The sequence below is a fragment of the Astatotilapia calliptera genome, chromosome 10 (genome assembly GCF_900246225.1).
Source record: "Astatotilapia calliptera chromosome 10, fAstCal1.2, whole genome shotgun sequence".
NCBI lineage: Eukaryota > Metazoa > Chordata > Actinopteri > Cichliformes > Cichlidae > Astatotilapia > Astatotilapia calliptera.
The window spans coordinates 11,760,387-11,779,734 of record NC_039311.1 but is presented as its reverse complement, the minus strand read 5'-3'; the positions used below and the strand labels follow the sequence as shown (position 1 = coordinate 11,779,734).

At 42.0% G+C, this 19,348-nt stretch overlaps 1 protein-coding gene across 4 annotated transcripts in view; it reads right to left on the bottom strand.

Moving 5' to 3' along the window:
• Positions 1-4,840: 4,840 nt before the first annotated feature.
• Positions 4,841-19,348, bottom strand: part of LOC113030275 (Down syndrome cell adhesion molecule-like protein 1 homolog) — a 59,750-nt gene continuing 45,242 nt past the window's right edge. For all 4 annotated transcript variants that reach the window (XM_026181540.1, XM_026181542.1, XM_026181541.1 and 1 more), the window contains exons 19-33: positions 18,990-19,145; positions 17,273-17,412; positions 14,978-15,131; positions 14,306-14,423; positions 14,011-14,174; positions 13,819-13,917; positions 13,394-13,582; positions 12,912-13,199; positions 12,642-12,797; positions 12,524-12,554; positions 12,284-12,402; positions 12,027-12,179; positions 11,613-11,813; positions 11,216-11,527; positions 4,841-7,583 (exon numbers count right to left, since the gene is read on the bottom strand). In XM_026181540.1, coding sequence (XP_026037325.1) covers positions 7,150-7,583; positions 11,216-11,527; positions 11,613-11,813; positions 12,027-12,179; positions 12,284-12,402; positions 12,524-12,554; positions 12,642-12,797; positions 12,912-13,199; positions 13,394-13,582; positions 13,819-13,917; positions 14,011-14,174; positions 14,306-14,423; positions 14,978-15,131; positions 17,273-17,412; positions 18,990-19,145 — 2,714 coding nt within the window. In that variant the 3' untranslated portion in view covers positions 4,841-7,149. The remainder of the gene's footprint in view (positions 7,584-11,215; positions 11,528-11,612; positions 11,814-12,026; positions 12,180-12,283; positions 12,403-12,523; positions 12,555-12,641; positions 12,798-12,911; positions 13,200-13,393; positions 13,583-13,818; positions 13,918-14,010; positions 14,175-14,305; positions 14,424-14,977; positions 15,132-17,272; positions 17,413-18,989; positions 19,146-19,348) is intronic.

The window sequence follows — 19,348 nt, the reverse complement described above, 5'->3', positions numbered from 1 at the left end:
GAGTAAAAAACAAAAAGAAGTAAAAGAAAAAAATGTGCACATGCACATTTCATTTTTGATCATGATGGACAACCCAGGTTATGAGAACTGGAGATGGAAAGTGTCTGAGAAACTTCCCCAACCTGCCAATTATGTTTATGCTTGTGTGCGTTGGAGCGGAGGCTACCATTACCAGTGAAGCTCCTTCCGCCCTCTGATCTCCTGGATGAGTGGATGTCGGGTCAGAGAAGTGGAGGGCAGAGGTCACGGTCACAGCGAGCCACCACTCATCCCATAATACAAAGAAATAGAGACCTCTATGCCAAGCTGGAAGAGAAAGACTTGGGGCCACCGTGTTTTTAGTATGTGTAAAAACTGTTTTTAGTTTCTTTTTCTCTTGAAAGTACTGCCACTGGATTTATAGTCTGGTCCTCTGTAGGTCCTTTGGGCAGCAGTTTGCTCCATATAGCAGAGTTTCCTCTGTGTCTGCCTTTTGGGTTTCTGTCATCGGCTCTACTTGAGGGGTCAGCATGGGGATGGGAGGGAAGGGAACGGTTGGGAGTAACACATCCAGGGATGCACTTTAATGATCACTGTTGGGTTTTTTCTCCTCAAAAGGGGTTTTTCTTTTTTTTGACATAGTTTTTTTTCTTACGTGATTTTAATTTCACAGCTCAAACAGCCATACCCATTGCCACGACAGAGCTCTGGCAGATCAAACTTTGTTTACATCAGATGTGTTTTTTGTATCCACAAACTTATCTGAAGCACTTTTTTTTTTTTTTTTTTTTTTTTAAATAGTGTAGTGTTTAAATATGAAGAAATGCCACACGGATTCATTGTTCATGTTTGTTTGTGTAGTGGTCAAGTGTGGCATCAGTACAGGCTTGTGAAACAAGATCCTTTTTGTAAAAAAAAAAAAAAAAAAAGAAAAGGAAAAAAAGTGGATCCGGTGTGGGTGGGTGGGGGTTTCCCATTTTAGGTCGGTGGGAAATCCAAATCCGCTCGTGTTCCTCATTCATCCAGCCATGTGAAAAACTCGTTTTGTTTGTCCTCTTTTCTAGCTGTTGGTCGATCAGAGTGGGCGTATATAGGGATGCTTAGTTCGATTAGGCCATTGGAATATCAGTGAAGGCTTTGCCTGCCGTCGGTCAAGTGAAGGAGAAAACTTTTGCCATTTTGAATGTGTAACCCAGCAACGCCATACATGCAAATTTTACGCTAGCATCTGTTGTCCACGTAAACCAAACACTTGAAACATGATAGGTTTCCGGACGTGTTGCTGTGGCTGTTTATCAAACCGAGCGCTTTGTATCCGTGTACTATTAACTCTGAAGGTTTAGTATTCTCAACGCACTGTCACTGCTAGTCCTGCTATTGAAACACAATGACCAGTGGAAGTGAAGTACCTGCGGATCGAGACGTTCAGGAAGCACCCGTGGCAGTTTACTTGCTCTAGTTGATTAGTTTTGTGCTGCAATATCGTCCTTCATTTTCGCTGAAAACAAGCAGCACTGATAATGAAGGCCTAACAACTTTAATAACGGTTAAGTCCATGAGAGGAAGCACTGTCTCTTTCAATGAAGGTGGAAGATGTGGACCAGAGGACTGCGGCTCTGCTGTAGTTCTCGGTTGCTATGACCACAGAATAGTGGGATCAACTGTATGAATATTTAGGATCAACAATTACTGGTACTTTTTGGGATCATGATGCTGTTGGAAGTCAGTCATTTTACCTGTTCGTCAGGAGTATAAAATGAGGGCTTTCCTCAAACCGTGCAGTGCTTGCAGCTGAACCTGGCGCAGAACCGACCAGACAACACGATTCCCTGGAGTATATAAATGTTACGGCATCGCTCTCGATGCCCATCCTCGGCAGATCCTGCTGAGGCAAAAAAAAAGTGAGTGCGTACTACTCTATGATGGTTGTTTATTTGTATGTTTGGGGGGGGGGGGGGAGGGGGACACCACCTTTTAGTCAATGGTAGAAAACATTTCTAGTGTGTATTTCAATGATTGAAAGTCCATTTTTACAATTTTGTGAATGGTTCGAGGCCACCTGAGTTTAGTGCATGATTTAAAAAAATAAACAAAACACACATACACACACATGCGCACACACCAGGGGAGAAGGACGAAAGCCTCCCTCCCTGTTTTAAAACGTGAAATTAGAAGAAAACCAATACTGAAGTGAAAATAGCTGCAACGTGAAAGTTGATGTACTGTGCACCAGAAGCAAACCATGGAATTTGTCTGACTGAGAATAGTGTTTGAAGATGAAGGCCTTATGTGAACTGTATAATAGTTAATAAATTAAATCTTGTAAAATTGTCCCCAGTTTTCGCTGCTGCCTCTGTCTCCCATTGATCCTTTTCTCCGTTCAGGTTTGAAATGAGATTGGAGCTCCGCTGGTAAAAAAGTGCATTCTTTTGATTATACTTTGCGAAGCCACACAATAGCAGCCAGATGAAGGTTGTCACAACAGTAGAGACCAAGGAATTAAAAAATATCAATCATCCCATTTTGTAAGTTAAAAAAAGTCACTGTTGTGGGAAAATGGAGCGGAGGGCTAATGACAGTTTTTGAAAAGCCATTCTGCACTGTGCTCCCACCCGACAACATATAAGGCTGTTATTTTCCACTTTTTTAGCTGTGGAGTAAATAAGTGTGCTTTTTCTATTACTACTATTTTCTTGATTGACAGCTTAATAAACAAGAACAGCAACGCATGAATAGTCTACATGGCTGCTGGCACATATTGCCAAGGACAATGATTGAAGATTGTGTTGTATGAAACTTTTAATATAATAATCATCATCATCATGATAAGGTTATTCTCCACAGCATGCATGCAGAAATACCTTTACAGTAGTAGTAGGAGCTATTAGTGAAGCACACATGGTGCTTGTGACTCTGAAAAGCATCAATTATTCACAGTGTATCCGTCATGAGTGACTGCACGCTTTTGGGCGAGTACTGTCGTCACAGTATCTGTTAACCTCTGTGGGGAAGGGTCAAACATTATAGCGTTATGTCGCCCTCTTGTGGCCGTAGATCTGACACTGGGTGGGTGTTTCATTACATCTCGTCCATATTGTACAGTTTTCTGGCGAATCTTTACAAGCGTGTGTCTCTGTGTGTCTGTCCTTATGTACTGCTGTACATTTCTATTGGATTTACTTATTACGGTGGGCTTGTGAAAACACGATCACTTCTGTGGCTTAAGAACTTCTTGAAGTGTCAGAAAATAAACCACATGATGTCATAATAATATTATTACCTATCATGGCTCCACTATTCAAATAAAACTAAGGAATCCTGAGCTGAAAGAAGGTGTAGAGTTCAGTATTTTGGACAAGTCAATTCTTTTTCAGTCTTTCTCTTTCCAGTATGCAGATCCAATGGAAATACAAGCAGATGGTCATTAGCGCATATATCTAATCAGCCAATCACATGATTGAGAATGGATTCTTGATGGATTTGAGCATATATATAAATGCATAAAGAAAGGCCTGCTGAAATTCAGAATGAACATCAGAATGGGGATCTGTAGTTTACAGAGAATGGTCTGATAACAGAGATCAGAGGAGAATAGCCTGCTTTGAGCTGACAGGAAGGCAACAGTAACTCTTTGCAACCACGTTATGCAGAAGAGCATCTCTGAACACACAACACATCAAAGCTTTAAGCAGATGTGCTACGGCAGCAGAAGGCCGCACAGGTGCCACCTCTGTCTAAGAACAGGAAATGGAGGCTTCAGTTTGCACGGGCTGAAAACTGGACAATGTAAAACGTTGTCTGGTTTGATAGGTCTTGATTTCTACTGCAGCATTTGGTAGGGTCAGAGTTTAGTGTAAACAATATGAAAGCATAAAACATCTACTTATTTCTGTTCATGGACTTCACTAGAGAGGCTTTGCACAGTTCAAAATAATCCTTGTTTGTCATATTCTGAGTCTAGGTCCATTCCCTCAGTTCATTGTCTGCCTAAATCTGTGTTAGCCCCTTTCCCCTCTTTTAGGCCAGCTGTCTAAGAAGGGTTTGATCAGGATGGGCTCTTGTGCTTAGCGCCACAACCGTGTACCTATGATGACCTTATCGAGGATATTAGGCATCATAAGGAGCCAAGTGTAGAAAAATCTGTCTTGTAGAGAATCTTTCAAACATTTTTTTGATTTCCAAGAGTTTTTGGCTTATGGAAATCCATGGAAGATGACCTTTAGAGAGCATCCACCATAATAACAGCATACATATGACAAAACAGAAGGTCAACCATCAAACGTAGCCTCTTAAAATGTTGTATGATGTCAGTCTGCCACGGATTACCACAATTATGTAACTTTTCAAGACTTTTTCATTCACGTGGCAGCTCATTTACTATATGTATATATTTATATATATATATATATATATGTTCATGAACACTGGTTTGGCTGTAAACTCCATGCGTGTGTAGGTCCAGACATTTTCACAAGACATACAAACAGACCTCTAGATAATGACAGAAGCCGTGACATATGAAAGATAGCTTTATTGCACAAGGTGTTAAATGATCTTTTTAGTTTTTGCTTTCTTTTCATAGAAAATGTACCTTTGAACACAAGCAATTGCTGTAACAAGCAACTCAAACAAATGTTTGGGATACCCTCAACATTTTTTTTTTAAGTTTGGATTTTCATACACTTTTTCCCTTCAATTTTTCCCTTTTAGCAAGCATGCAATGACTTAATTTGAGGATGAACAAAATATAAAATAATGCTAATTAAAAAAAAGGAAAAAGGACAAATGACAACATCAAAAGACTTTAAAAAAAGAATAAAAATTCAACAAATTAGTATCAAAAAACGTAAAGGGAAAGAAAAAATGTTGTTGTTTTTTTGCCCATTTCAGAAGTAAAATACTTTTTTCTTAATACTATTTCAATTTTGAAACTGGGGCATTCAACCCTGATGTGTCCCCTGATTTATTCTGACGAAAAAATAGCTCTTCATACAAAACTGTGTATATGTACAAGACTTAATCTATAAACAACACTGACAAAGGTAGAGATGATGGATCTTGTATGAATAGGGTGTTGAATTTTTTTTTACTTAAATTTATCTGAATGGGGTTTAAATGACAGGAGCCTGAACGATTCAGGTTTACAGACAGACTCCTGTCCAGTATATACACAATACAACAGTAGTTTGTGTGACCAAAAGAGCTATGAGTCCCTGATTTTCACTTGGCTGAACTAGTTTTAGCCACAGGCCACATAGCTTTGTACCGTTTGGCCTCTGGTACCAAAAAATTTAGACCAAACAAGTTGAACGGAAAATCAAAACGTGAAAATCAACTGAAGAACAGATTCCCCTCCCCCTAAACAAACAAACAAGCAAACAAAGCAAATGGATGAATAAATATAAAACCACAAAACCGCTGCTTTGTAAATGCTTAAAACAATCGATCCATTATTTTCTTGTGTGAATGCACGTTAGCGCAAAAAAATGGAGGGGCATCGAGATGAAGAAAGTGTGGCGTTTACAGTACTTAAAACTGGACAACAACAATGATATCGATCATATAATTTTCAAAACTGAACTCCCTGACATATAACATCTCTCGACATTAAATTATCTTACTTCATTCACATCATGACTGGGACTCCTTCAGCTAGCTGTCTTTTTAATCTACGAAGAGCAAAGCCTAGCTGTGTGGCACGGCTGACGGAGAAGTTGGCAGGATGCTCTATCCGTGACTGTCAATCTCTGCCGCCCGTGCCACAAATAGAAGCCTTAATACTCTATAATAACTAAAAGTCTGTGACCACTTTGCAGCAAACCTTCTCCCAGCATAAAACTTACTCGGGGATCCTCTGAGACACTGATTTGGTTTCTGAATGTTATTGTATTTACCAGCCACTCAGGCTACTGACACGCTTAATAAAAAGTCAAGGAGCCTATATCCTCATGGGTAGACTTATATTATTACAGAAATCCTGGAAGGCCTTGTGTCATGATTGTTTTCACCAAACAACCAAGGAGGCATTGCGATCCAAGGATGTCGTGTTCTGCTGCACTGTCTCACTTCTCCCATGACACCGTGCGGATAGGAAAGCATCCCTCTCTGTCCAAACGTAAGCAAAACACCCTTCTTCTAGTCACCCTACATACAGTAACATACAAAACATCCTGTATATATACTAAACATTTTCTCTCTTTAGTCGAACCTTCATTTTTTTTAATTCCTCTTTTTAAAATTTCATGATTGAGCGATTGTCTCGTTCTTAAAATTTGACATTAACATTAAATTGCTGTATATAATACTACACTATTGTAGTATGTAAAATTTATACTTTGTCATAATTTCACTTAAATGTCAATAATATACCTACATAGAAATATATATGTAAATTCTTTATAATACCAAATATTCTGTATTTGTAATGTGAGAAATTATAGCTGGTTCATTTGGGTTGTCATGATTTGTTTAAGTTAGACAATGTTCAGCTGCAGAGTGATGTGTGGAGGATGCTAATGTGACTAAAATCTTCTTGGAAGGGAACCTGAATCATTACTTTTGGGAATCAACATTATAGAATCTGCCAATAGCATTATGGGGCTTTAAGAGACACAAAGAGGGTGAAAGATACAGTAAGAAGAGGGAACTTAATCGGAAGGCTTGCAAATTGACAATAATACTCAAACTATGGAGGACAGTGTGTGTGTGTGTGTGTGTGTGTGTGTGTGTGTGTGTGTGTGTGTGTGTGTGTATGAGACAGGATGGCCACACAGCTTCATACTGGCTATGGTAGTCTTCATATTCATAAACACAGAGGTTTTAGCTCCTCGGTTACAGTCAGTATTTCAAAATGACCACAGAATCGCTTCCTGGTTTTTCGCTGTGCAGCTCCTGCGGGAGCTGAGTGGAGCTGAGCACCAGCCGGCTGGAACTGTTAGTTGGAGTTAGTAGTTCTTTTATAAGAGTCCCACATGAACATGAAAAGTAGGGTTAGCTGGGTCTCTGTCTGGGAGAACATCTTTCCCAAGGTAAATCAGACAGGATGCTGGGCAGTTCACCATTAATTGGGTTTGAAGAAAAAATGGTTGCATGCCCATTCAGACCCAGATCGCAGAGCGCCAGAGTGGGGCTGGCTGAGGAGTGGGACAGCAGTCTGTGCAGAAGAATGGACTACACCAGCGTGTATGACTTGGAGTAGGCCCCCACACTCTGTTTCTGCAACCTCCCCAGTGCAGAGGAGCTGCTCTCTAGGAGCGAGTCTCTGGAGCCCCCCACCTTGTTACTGTTGGTGGGGTTGCTGCTCGTGCTGGAAGTGGAAGCTGTTGCTGCATTATTGGAGCTGGGCATGGTGAGAGTCCTTTGAGGCAAGGTGGCAGTGCCAGAGCTCGCACCCAAGCTGCCCAGCCCAGAGTGGCCCAGTGTCTGGGCCTGCTGCTTCGCAGGGTCTAGAGTCTTGTGACGGCCCTGGGTGTGATACGCCCGCTGCGTCAAGCTGCGGATCGACGCTTCTCGCGGCGGCACTGCTGGGCATGGGTCATGCAGCTCCCCTTGCTTGCGGAAAAATGGGTCTGTCTTCATGTAAAGGGGTAGGTTACAGAATTCACCTAAAAAAGCCACAGAAGAGTCAGGACAAAACCATACAATTCATTCATATGAGTAATAACCACTTCCTATAACGGACACAAGTTGGATATTTTGCTTGTGTATCACAAGTCTGTTACGTGCATGCAATTATTAGTGCTATTAAATATTTTTTGATTCATCCTTGAATCATCCAGAGTAGCAATAATTCATTGGCCTGCACATTTATCTTCATTGTGTAATAAAAACCTTTCTTTGTTTATACAAATGCCAACTTTACACAGAGACCTTTTATTCCCATTACAATATTTCCAATCTGAATATTCTGACCTGATCACACCTCTTTGCCCTTCATTGTGTCTAATGAAAGGCAAATGGCAAAAGTACAGAACAGAGCAGGCATCAGTGATATGAAAGTCAGATACAGTGGCTTGCAAAAGTATTTGGCCCCCACAACTTTCCACATTTTGTCACATTACAGCCACAAACATGAATCAATTTTATTGGAACTCCATGTGAAAGACCAATACAAAGTGGTGCACACGTGAGAAGTGGAATGAAAATCATACATGATTCCAAACATTTTTTACAAATAAATAACTGCAAAGTGGGGTGTGCGTAATTATTCAGCACCCTTTGGTCTGAGTGCAGTCAGTTGCCCATAGACATTGCCTGATGAGTGCTAATGACTGAATACAGTGCACCTGTGTGTAATCTAATGTCAGTACAAATTAGAGATGGCACGATACCACTTTTTTATGTTCGATACCGATATCATAAATTTGGATATCTGTCGATACCGATATGAATCCGATATAGTGTGTTTTTAATCAATAAAACGTATTTTTTAATATCTTGCTGCTTTTTGTATAAGTTCATACTCAAGTTAAAAAACAAAACAAAACACTAAAGCTATTTTGTTATACCTGTATGCAAAAAATACACTGCACCCAAAATATTTCATAGTTCAGCAAAACTGATCAATCTAATAAACTTAAACCTGCACCAGCCTCCCTATTCTGGTATTTTAAAGAGTAAGCAACCTAACCAATAGGGCTCTAAAACTCCCAGCAAAAAAAACCAAACAAAAAATAGGGAACCACCCTCCACCTCATGATGCTTAATCGACGTAATCAACTTTAATTTGATGCAGTGTGAAAAAAATGCACAGAAATCAATTAATTTTGAAGAATAATTAAATAGATTCAACATCTTTCTTCAACAGAACTGCAGACTGCACAGATCATCCCTTCCCAAAGGAAAAAGTAGTATAGCTTACTAGGGTATATTAGACTTAACAGTTACTATATACAGTAATGGACTTCTATACATTTTACATCAGATTAAAACTTTGGGTGTAAGATTCAGATAATTATGTATTAAAAGCTAGACATATTAAATGAGAATAAGAAAGAAAAGTATGTCTTTGTGCCCCCTTTTCCCTGTTAATGCCCTATCGGCCCCCCTGGCTAAACTTTGCTAGACCCGCCCCTGCACAGTTACCAGCCGTCAGCTACGTAGAAAAAGATCCTGGTGTAGAAAGTAATGTTAAATAAATTCTAACAACAGCTTATCAAGCTTAAACGTGCTGCTGTTGTTCAGCCGCTGGTTTCCTCTTTCTGGCATGAAGTGGGCCAAAAACAAAGAAGAGAGACGGACTCGCAACAGAAAAGCCGATCAGCTGATCATTGATCAGTTTCACGACTGAAGTAGCAGCAGGAGAGGGAGAGAGAGAGAAGAGGCAGTGGCTCCATATATCAGTTGTTAAGCTTAACGCGGGAATGCTTTACAAACATTCAGAGATGAACTTACACACTTGCTTTACTTCTCTCTGGGATCACTTCCTCGGAGATGAAATGCGGGATTGCTAACAAGGCTACAAATACACACAGCCGCTCTATCACGTGACACATACTGCTGCAACGTGCTAAGGTTATGAGCCGAGTTAGGCCATGTAGCAAGTTTTGTGAGGTTCTTTTCTGATATTTAATGGATCGGATTACATTTTTTATTTCCCTCCGATATCCGATCCAGTAATTAACGTCAGTATCGGACCGATACTGATACGTAATATCGGATCGGTCCATCTCTAGTACAAATACAGCTGCTCTGTGACGGCCTCAGAGGTTGTCTAAGAGAATATTGGGAGCAACAACACCATGAAGTCCAAAGAACACCCCAAACAGGTCAGGGAGAAAGTTATTGAGAAATTTAAAGCAGGCTTAGGCTACAAAAAGATTTCCCAAGCCTTGAACATCCCACAGAGCACTGTTCAAGCCATCATTCAGAAATGGAAGGAGTATGGCACAACTGTAAACCTACCAAGACAAGGCCGTCCACCTAAACTCACAGGCCGAACAAGGAGAGCGCTGATCAGAAATGCAGCCAAGAGGCCCATGGTGACTCTGGATGAGCTGCAGAGATCTACAGCTCAGGTGGGGGAATCTGTCCATAGGACAACTATTAGTCGTGCACTGCACAGAGTTGGCCTTTATGGAAGCGTGGCAAGAAGAAAGCCATTGTTAACAGAAAACCAGAAGAAGTCCCATTTGCAGTTTGCCACAAGCCATGTGGGGGACACAGCAAACATGTGGAAGAAGGTGCTCTGGTCAGATGAGACCAAAATGGAACTTTTTGGCCAAAATGCAAAATGTTATGTGTGGCAGAAAACTAACACTGCACATCACTCTGAACACACCATCCCCACTGTCAAATATGGTGGTGGCAGCATCATGCTCTGGGGGTGCTTCTCTTCAGCAGGGACAGGGAAGCTGGTCAGAGTTGATGGGAAGATGGATGGAGCCAAATACAGGGCAGTCTTGGAAGAAAACCTCTTGGAGTCTGCAAAAGACTTGAGACTGGGGCGGAGGTTCACCTTCCAGCAGGACAACAACCCTAAACATAAAGCCAGGGCAACAATGGAATAGTTTAACACAAAACATATCCATGTGTTAGACTGGCCCAGTCAAAGTCCAGATCTAAATCCAATCGAGAATCTGTGGCAAGATCTGAAAACTGCTGTTCACAAACGCTGTCCATCTAATCTGACTGAGCTGGAGCTGTTTTGCAAAGAAGAATGGGCAAGAATTTCAGTCTCTAGGTGTGCAAAGCTGTTAGAGACATACCCTAAAAGACTGGCAGCTGGAATTGCAGCAAAAGGTGGTTCTACAAAGTATTGACTCAGGGGGCTGAAAAATTACACACACCCCACTTTTCAGTTATTTATTTGTAAAAAATGTTTGGAATCATGTATGATTTTTGTTCCACTTCTCACGTGTACACCACTTTGTATTGATCTTTCACGTGAAATTCCAATAAAATTGATTCATGTTTGTGGCTGTAATGTGACAAAATGTGGAAAAGATCAAGGGGGCCGAATATTTTTGCAAGCCACTGTATAGTATGAAAATGAGGAACTGATGTGGAAGTAGATTTCAAAATGGCTTGGGACAAAAATCTAGTTGTTGTTTTAGCAACCAGTGGCTTTTTGTTACTCTCATCCTTGTGTGTCTTTAATTGTGGGCATGCAATACATACATATGGGTGTCCTAACTGTAATTATGTGTAATTCTACATGTGCACTGAATGTAAAACAAGTACAAACAACAAATCAAAAGAACAGCGTCCCCACATGGGTCTCAGCTCTGATACTTACTTTTGTTAGCACGGTGGGGAATGGGCACAGCCACATTTTTACCGCGGTCGTAGTCCTGCGGTTTGGGTGGTGAGGCAGTGAAGCGGCAGATGCCTGGTTCAGAGGGTGTACTGAGGGAGGTCATGCTGTCTGCTGGGTCATTGGTACCTGTCGTCATTTGATCAGACGAGCTATCAGAGATAAAACATTCTGTGATTGTAAACTTGGCGTGTTGTAGATGCTCCTCCAGCTTGGCGTGCTCATACGCCCTAGCCAGCTCCTCGTAGGTGGAGGACGCGCTCTCTGTGGACACCATGCTGTTCCTTCCCTTATCTGAAAGAAAAGAAGTGTAGTTTTTTTCAACCATTTACTTAGCTACTCAGTTACAAGAGAGTAAGTTTTCTTAATTTTAACCCACCTGTGTCCTGTGAGAGGCTGGCACTGTAGCTGTCACTCTCGGTGGCTGTGATGCCATGAGAGCCCATCGTCCGCCAGTCAGACGTCAGAGTTCGTGCAGAGGCTGTTGACTGACTTTGACTTGGGCGGCTAAGCGTCCACTGGCTGGAGTATCTGTTTCTAGAGCTGTGGGCTGATTTTATGCTCTTTCGTGACACTGGGTCTGAGAAGAGAGAGGTCACAGGGATCAGAGAACATCTAAGGATCAAAGATGCTTGGTATCCATGTATTAGCTGTCAATAAGTCTATATTTTCTCAAATGTATTGGAGATGTACTTCAATAAAAGATCAAATCTGTTGCTCATATTTAAAGCCTCAAACTATTTCACTGAAAGCTGTGACAAGCAGAACAAATATGAACCTAAAACAAACTCACTTGTGCCAGGCCGAATGTCTGACATGTCAATCAAAGGGCCTGAATTCTGGATAAGGGCTTGGTGATGCAGAGAAACGCCTGTACAGAAGTTCTGTGGATTCACTGACTGGCTGAACTCTGTGTCTGTCACCGGCACTGCTGCCTTGTCCTCTCCTGTTGCAAGCAAGGAAATAAACGAGTTACTAAGATCTTTTAGAGGCTTCTAAAAACCCCTCTATGAATGGCAGCTGTGTTGCTGTCAATGTGTGGTCACATGCCTATCTGTTTGATGCCTTCCTTGTCTTCAATGAGGAGCTGGACACGTGGGATGTCAATATGGAGCCTTGGTCCTTGAGGAGGACCCTTCACTGGAGTGTCTATGCTTCGATTGTTCTTGCTACACAGAGACAAAAAAACAAAAACATATATATTAAGCCTGAAATTGCTTGTAAGTGATTTATTTATGCAAAATACAGCTATTCTATACAGTACACATAACAAATAAAGCTGTCTCTTACCTGATAAGCATCTCTGCAAGGCTCTTAGCATCTGCGAGAAGACGGTATAATTATATAATTAAGACATATTTTTTCAGCTTGTCACTTGTGTTAGTATATTAAATAGTTTACTTCCCACCTCTAAGTCGTTTGAGCCTCTTCTCCTTGCGTTTCTTTCGTATAATGAAGAGCAAAGCAACGCCAAGGGTAACCAGAATGACAGGAGAGCCGATAGAGAACAGTTTCTTCACATCGTCCCCCTCTCCACGAGCTGATTTAATGGGAGGGATTGTACCTAATGAGAGTAGAAGGAGAAGAAAAATTTGATAAAATTTACAAGAGTCAGTAACAGAAACATGAATGAGAGGAAAAAGATACACCAAGACCTAAAAAACTAGGAAAGACTTACTCCCATCGTAGTCAGTTGTGGCAAACTGGGAGGTCTGGTTGCCACACCCAGCACTGTTGCAGGCCTTCATTTTGAGCTCGTACCAGGTGGCCTCTCGCAGCTCACTGAGGAAAAGCTGATTTGTGGAATTGGCCTTGAGGCTCTGCCAGGCCCAAGTACCTTTGGGCCTAAAGTCCAGCATCAGGTCAGTGATAGGGCAGCCCCCGCTGGTCCAACCCTGAAGGTTGAGGCCTGCATGAGTGGAGTTGATGTGCGTTAGCAGTGGCTGGTCCTTGTTGAACACCGGTTCTGGAAAAGGAAAAGACACTAGGTTAGAAAGATAATCATAAATTAGCAATTTAAGATGTATTTATCTGTGATGCATTGATGGCTTCATGTTTGAGAAGAAAGTTGTAACTGCTGCTACAAGAACAGACAGTAAAGAAAGAGAAGATTTATTTCGACTTAATTCCAGCTTCAACACTTTTCTCTAGACCCCTCACCTCTTCCATGCGTCTTTGCCTCAATGATCTCACTGATACGTCCTGAGCCCACACTGTTCTTGGCAGCCAACTTGACCTTGTACCAAGTTCCACAGCGGAGATTGTCCAACCTGAAGGAACGCTCGCTGGAGCTGATGAACACATCTCTCCATTCCTCTGTGTTGTCCACAGAATACTGCAGCACAAATCCTGCAGGCACACCAGTACACATTTATGTCAAACACAGCTACTAATGGTGGTGTATCCTTGCTGCAGCTCCATCTGTTGGACACCAGGGGGCAACAATCAGCTACAATTAGCTACAGCCAGCTGCGGTTTGACTTCCTTTTACCTAGAAACATAAGCTTGTTGCACAACTGGATAAGTACATATGACATCAAAAGTGTGAAGCACCCTTAAAAAACAGGTCAACAATATTTAAATACCCCTGATGGAGCTTCCTCCATTATCCCCAGGAATCCAAGCCAGGGTGATGGAGGAGGTGGAAGTAGTGGAGACAGTCAGACGAGGCTGGTCAGGAGGAACTGGATGTACACACACACAGACAATAACTTAGCACCAGGACAGAAGTGTCTGTTTCACTCAAATAAGTTTATAAATTTTCTGTTTCTTCTTACCTTGTACCACAAGGTTTACTATGATGGTGTCAAAGCCTAGGGTATTAGTGGCCGTACAGGTGTAGTACCCAGAATCCTCTGCTTTGACTAAGCGTAGCACCAGTGTACCATTGGATAAGATCTGCCGTTGGCTGTCAGCTGTCACAGGAATGGCAGAGTCCTCACTGATAAAGAGCAGACAGGTTATTCAGGATTAAGAGCAGTTTTAAAAAAATCAATTTTCCTCACAAGAAATAGCATCAGCATGTGTGCATGATATCTCTGATATCTAAGGGTATACAGTGACCGCTCTGACCTGTCTTTGGTCCATTTAATTGTGGGAGTAGGCTCTCCCACTGAGCTGCAGGGCAGACGTACTTCCTTCATCCAGGGAGTGGTCACAGTGCCCCCAAAGGACAGGATTTTAGCTGGGACTGCACACAAAGATGCAACCAGTAAAACTCAACATGCATCTTTAGCACATGATGTTAAACTCAAATAGTAAGCATTACACCAAAATGACTCTATTCATACTTCAACTTGTCTTTCTGTGTCTGCTTTTGGATGATTAAGTGGGCCTGAATCGTTTTTCCTGGGGGATTAAAAAGCTGTACCATAGTGTTTTAATGTAGCCCCCTGTCAAAACTCTTAGTCTCGAGTCTATCATTTCTCCATAAATCCTCCCTTCTATTGATTTTGCCTGCTATCTCTCTCCCCAAGGGTCATTTTACTGGATAGGCCCTGTTCATCACCACATAATTAACAACAACGTTTCTTGCAACACAGCCGCTGCTCAATCAATACCACGGCTGTCAATCAATAGCAGAGATTGTACACAGAGCGAGAGGGAGGGAGACTGATGAAAGTGATCTGTGTAAAGGAGATCATGCTGCCAGTTCATAGCCATGTTTACCGCGCTCTCCCTGATAACCTTTGCACAAATCCCTTTACCCTTCTTCTCTACAACTGGCATGCCTGGAGGACCCACCTTTCCCAGCAGGCTCCACAGTGACCTTTGCGCTAATGTTGCCTCTTCCAGCAGTTGTCACAGCTGCAGCCCAGATGAGGTATTGTTTACCGCGGGTAAGGTGCGTGATACGGTAGAAGAGCATCTCTGGGTTGGCCTCATACTCACTGGGAGCCTGGGACAGAGGGCACGCAATGTCATGTTAGCAAATAAAACAGTAATATAACAGGAGTGGTGGCAGCTTGTGGACTTGGTTAAAGTGCTACATTTTATAAAGCTACAAAGGAAATTAAGATGAACATAACATTAATTTAGGCTCTATTCTGTTTAAGTTTCAGCATAACATACGTGACACCAGGAAACTGAAACTAATGCTCCTGCAGTTGACAGATTAAACAGGTTTTTTTTTACATCTGTCCTTTTCCTATTGTGACACATCAAAATGCGCTCAGTGAAAAAGGAGGTGTGCAATTTTCCTTGAACACTGTCGGTATCTTGAAACAACAAAAAAGCATACTTTTTGGAGAAATAAAGGGAAAGCCAAATACATCTGTCAATGTCATCTGTTTGTTTAAAATTTTAACTTATTAGCCTCACTGGCAGTGTTTGCCTCGTGATAAAAGGCAGAAATGATACATATATTGTTTCTCGAATCACTTAAATCCAAAGCACAAACATAGAGTCCACTGAGATGTTTTGTCTCTGATACACTGACAGCAACTTGCATTTTTGACTCTTTCTTTATTTGTCTTTCCCAAAATTTAAGGATGATACTGTGCATTATTTTTGCCGGGTTTTCTCAGCTATGGCTGACCTCCTTATGGATTCCATTTCCACCCAGATCAACTTGTGAATTTATTGTCTGAACAACGTAGATCTTATGCTGTATACAACTTGACATCATTTGAATGTTTTGAGGGAGTTAAAGCTTTTTGCAGAGTGTTTTGGTTGTAAAGGAGAAACAGATGTGGTATGTGGTATTCTCTCTCTCTCTGTTTTTTGTTTTTTTTTTGTTCAGGCAAAACCCATAAAACCATGTCTTTTTTTAAACAAAAACTATAGAAAATATGCACAGCGAGCAGTATGATTGCTCAGAATTGAACACAGGTTTTAGGTCAACACAAGAAAGGCAAAACAGAAAATGTAAACCTTTGTGCGGAGCTGTCTATTTGTCCCACAACTCAAAATAAATTTGATGCAAATGACCTACAGCTACTTATAATGCTGTACTCAACACTGGATTTAAGGTTTTTCTTGGATGTATTTTTCCTCCAAGCAAACCTTTGAGAATGAACACACACTCACCTGCATCCACACAAACACATACATGGCAATGCACAAAAAGACTGTTGTCTCTTAAGATGATCCGCTGTTCTCTCTCTTTAATCTGTTCATCTCTGTGTTCTTTCACCATTTGCTTTTTCTTTCCCTCTCTGTCTAGCTCAGTGAAGAGGACTGGATGGAGGGACACAGGGAGGGGAGGATGTGCATAAGTGTGTGTGTGTTTGTGTGCAGGGGGTTCGAACATTCCTTCAGCATCGTGGCGGTGTTGTGGTGATCCAGGGAGTGATACAGGGAGATAATGAAAAGACGGACAAAAGCACTCTCATCTCGATGTGACTGATACCCTCCTCTCTCCTCCATTCCACCCTGCCTGTCTCTCCCTCTTCCCTCATCCCTCTCTTTTTCTCTCATTTCCCCTCGGTCTTTCCCTACCTCTAATGGTGTGCTTCTTTTTCTCTCTCAACCTTCTTTCCACCCCCCTCCCTCCTTCCCTCTCTCCTCCCTGCCTGTGCTCATTTACATGGCACTCATGCACAGAGAGGGAGGAGTATTTGTGAATAATAAGAAAGTGAGATTCTAGCCTGATATCAGACTTCACCGTGTGCTGGTGTTTGTGTGCACATGATCTAACCACAATTGAAATGCTTGCACGTATGTGTATAAATAGAAAATGTCGAAATGTGATGTCTCTGTGAGTGTGTGCTTCTGATGCGGCAGTGTGCATGTGTGAGCTTGTTCTCTGGCTCATTTGCATATCTACGTCTCATCACGTTGCCAAGACAACCTCATCTGTTCATCTGGGAGGGCAGGAAATAAAGCGATGGTGCAAACACAGTGAAAGAGAGACATGCGCAACACACACACACACACACACACACACACACACACACAAATGCATGCATACAGGTTCATTTAATAACAGCGCTTACAAATGAATTATTTCCATTGGTAATTTAATAAGTTACTTGGTTTACACGGACCTCAGAGATAAATTGGCCCTATATGAATCACACCCACAGAGGAGGCACTTACTGGCTGTCCAGATCCGGGACTGGAGCAGTAGATGGTGTACTTGCGGATAATGCCATTTGGTTTGAGAGGAGGCAACCAGGACACAACCACACTAGTTGAGGAGGAGGGAACTGCCTTGATGCCAGCCGGTGGACCAGGAACTAGGAGAAAAGACATAGCAACATCAGCATGGCGGGCATCCATATGTGTGTGTGTTTGTGTTTGTGCAGGCACATGCTGGGTGTTGGATAGCTATTAAAGTGAACAGGCTTTTTTTTGCGGATTGGAAGTCTTAGCCTGTACTAAGCTGCTCTGGAAGGACTTTGAAAAACATCCTTTTGAGGGGATGGCTGTGACATATGTTCATTCAGACACTGGTCAGCAGTTCTGACTCTGTGACACCCAGCATTCTCAAAACTCTCAAACAGATTAGACATTAGTGTCTGATCCTCTGCTAGCCACTTCAGCTTGGCACTGGACACTGTTTAATACTCTGATTACGAGATAATGGCACAAAAGGGGCTTAAAAAACATGCACACTTTACAAAAACACATCAGGACACTGGATACTGTGAAAGGTGAACAATAATGCTTTTGTTTCATTGGTCTTACAGTACTGGGTCCACACTATCAACCCTATTCAAACCAAACCATAAATATAACTTGTGCCTGACAGTGGGCCTCATCTGGCCTCTACAGAAGGAGGCTACCACAGTGTAAGACCCAGCCCTCTAAATCCATCCCCCATTCCTCTTGTTTTCTTTGTGAGGCCCCCTGATGCTCTCTACCCTCAGATCTCTTTCCCCTACAGAGGACATGAGTGGGCAAGAAAACAACAAAAACTCAGAAAGCAGAGATGCAAGTTTTAAACGAAGTAAGCAGGGACAAAAAAAGTGACAGGGATCATGTAACAATGGCAGCAGGGAGGCGCACAGGAGGCTATCATTATCATAACTGGACCCCCATGTCAAAGCACCAGTAGGAGATGGGACAGTCAGGTCCCATCTGGTGCCCAAAATCTGCCCAGGACTCCAGACAGACAGATACACAGACAGACAGTCTGCCAAGACAGTCTGCTGCAGAACTAGCACAACCCAAGTGATGATGAGGAAGAGAACACTACTAAGTGAACAGTCTCATTTATAAAAATACACGATGGAACACTGAGTCAATCAGAAGAGGACAGCAGTCTAGACACAAATAAACAAACACCTCAGCTGTGGTGTTTCTCTTATAATTTTTTCACTCATTATTTTTTGTCAGCCAAGAACGGGCTGTGCAATCGCCATTGTATCTTTCCATCTTCAGCCCCCCAGGCCCCTCCTCCTCCTTTATAAAGAGACATGGATCTGGCTGTAATCCTGCCTCCAATGGTGTAAGCACAAAATTAATTCTCTCTAATCCAAAAGGAGTTAATCCCTATGCCTATGGCAAGAGGGCTGGTGGTAAGGATGCAGGCCCAGGCCGATGGCTGACTCCTGGATGCTATATGCTCTAAGACATCACTTCTCCCTCCTCCTCCCGAAACACCTCCCTTAGCCCTGAGCTGTGGACTCAAAGCCTCTTAATTCTCATTAGCACAGCTAATGGAGATTCCCAGCATAGCTTGTTATGAGCTTTTGTTATGGGTTTGAGATACAACCAGCTCCCTTTTTTAAAATCTACCTCTATCCCATTTCCCATCTCCTTACATTGCACGCTTTTCTTCATGTAAAAAACAAATGAATTGTATACTCACGATCCTCTCGGGTTTGGATATAGAGGACATTGCTGCGGACCCCATCGCCAGCTTGTGTGTAGGCCAGCACCTGAACACTGTAGTTAGTGAACTTCTCGAGCCCTCGCAGTTCCACCTGTTCACGTGTGGTGGTGATGTTTTGCATCTCTCCCCATTCTGAGGGAGAGGAGAAAAACTCTTTTTAGAAGCTGTAGGTGATGATAGGAGTAACAACACACATCAACTCTGTTTCCTAAAAAATATATTTATTTGCAGTTGCATTTATTTGGTAATGTAATACGTGGCCATTACTTTTTTTTTCCATGAATATAATTACCTTCCTATTTCAAAATTGTGTCTAAAGGAGGAGTAAATATATT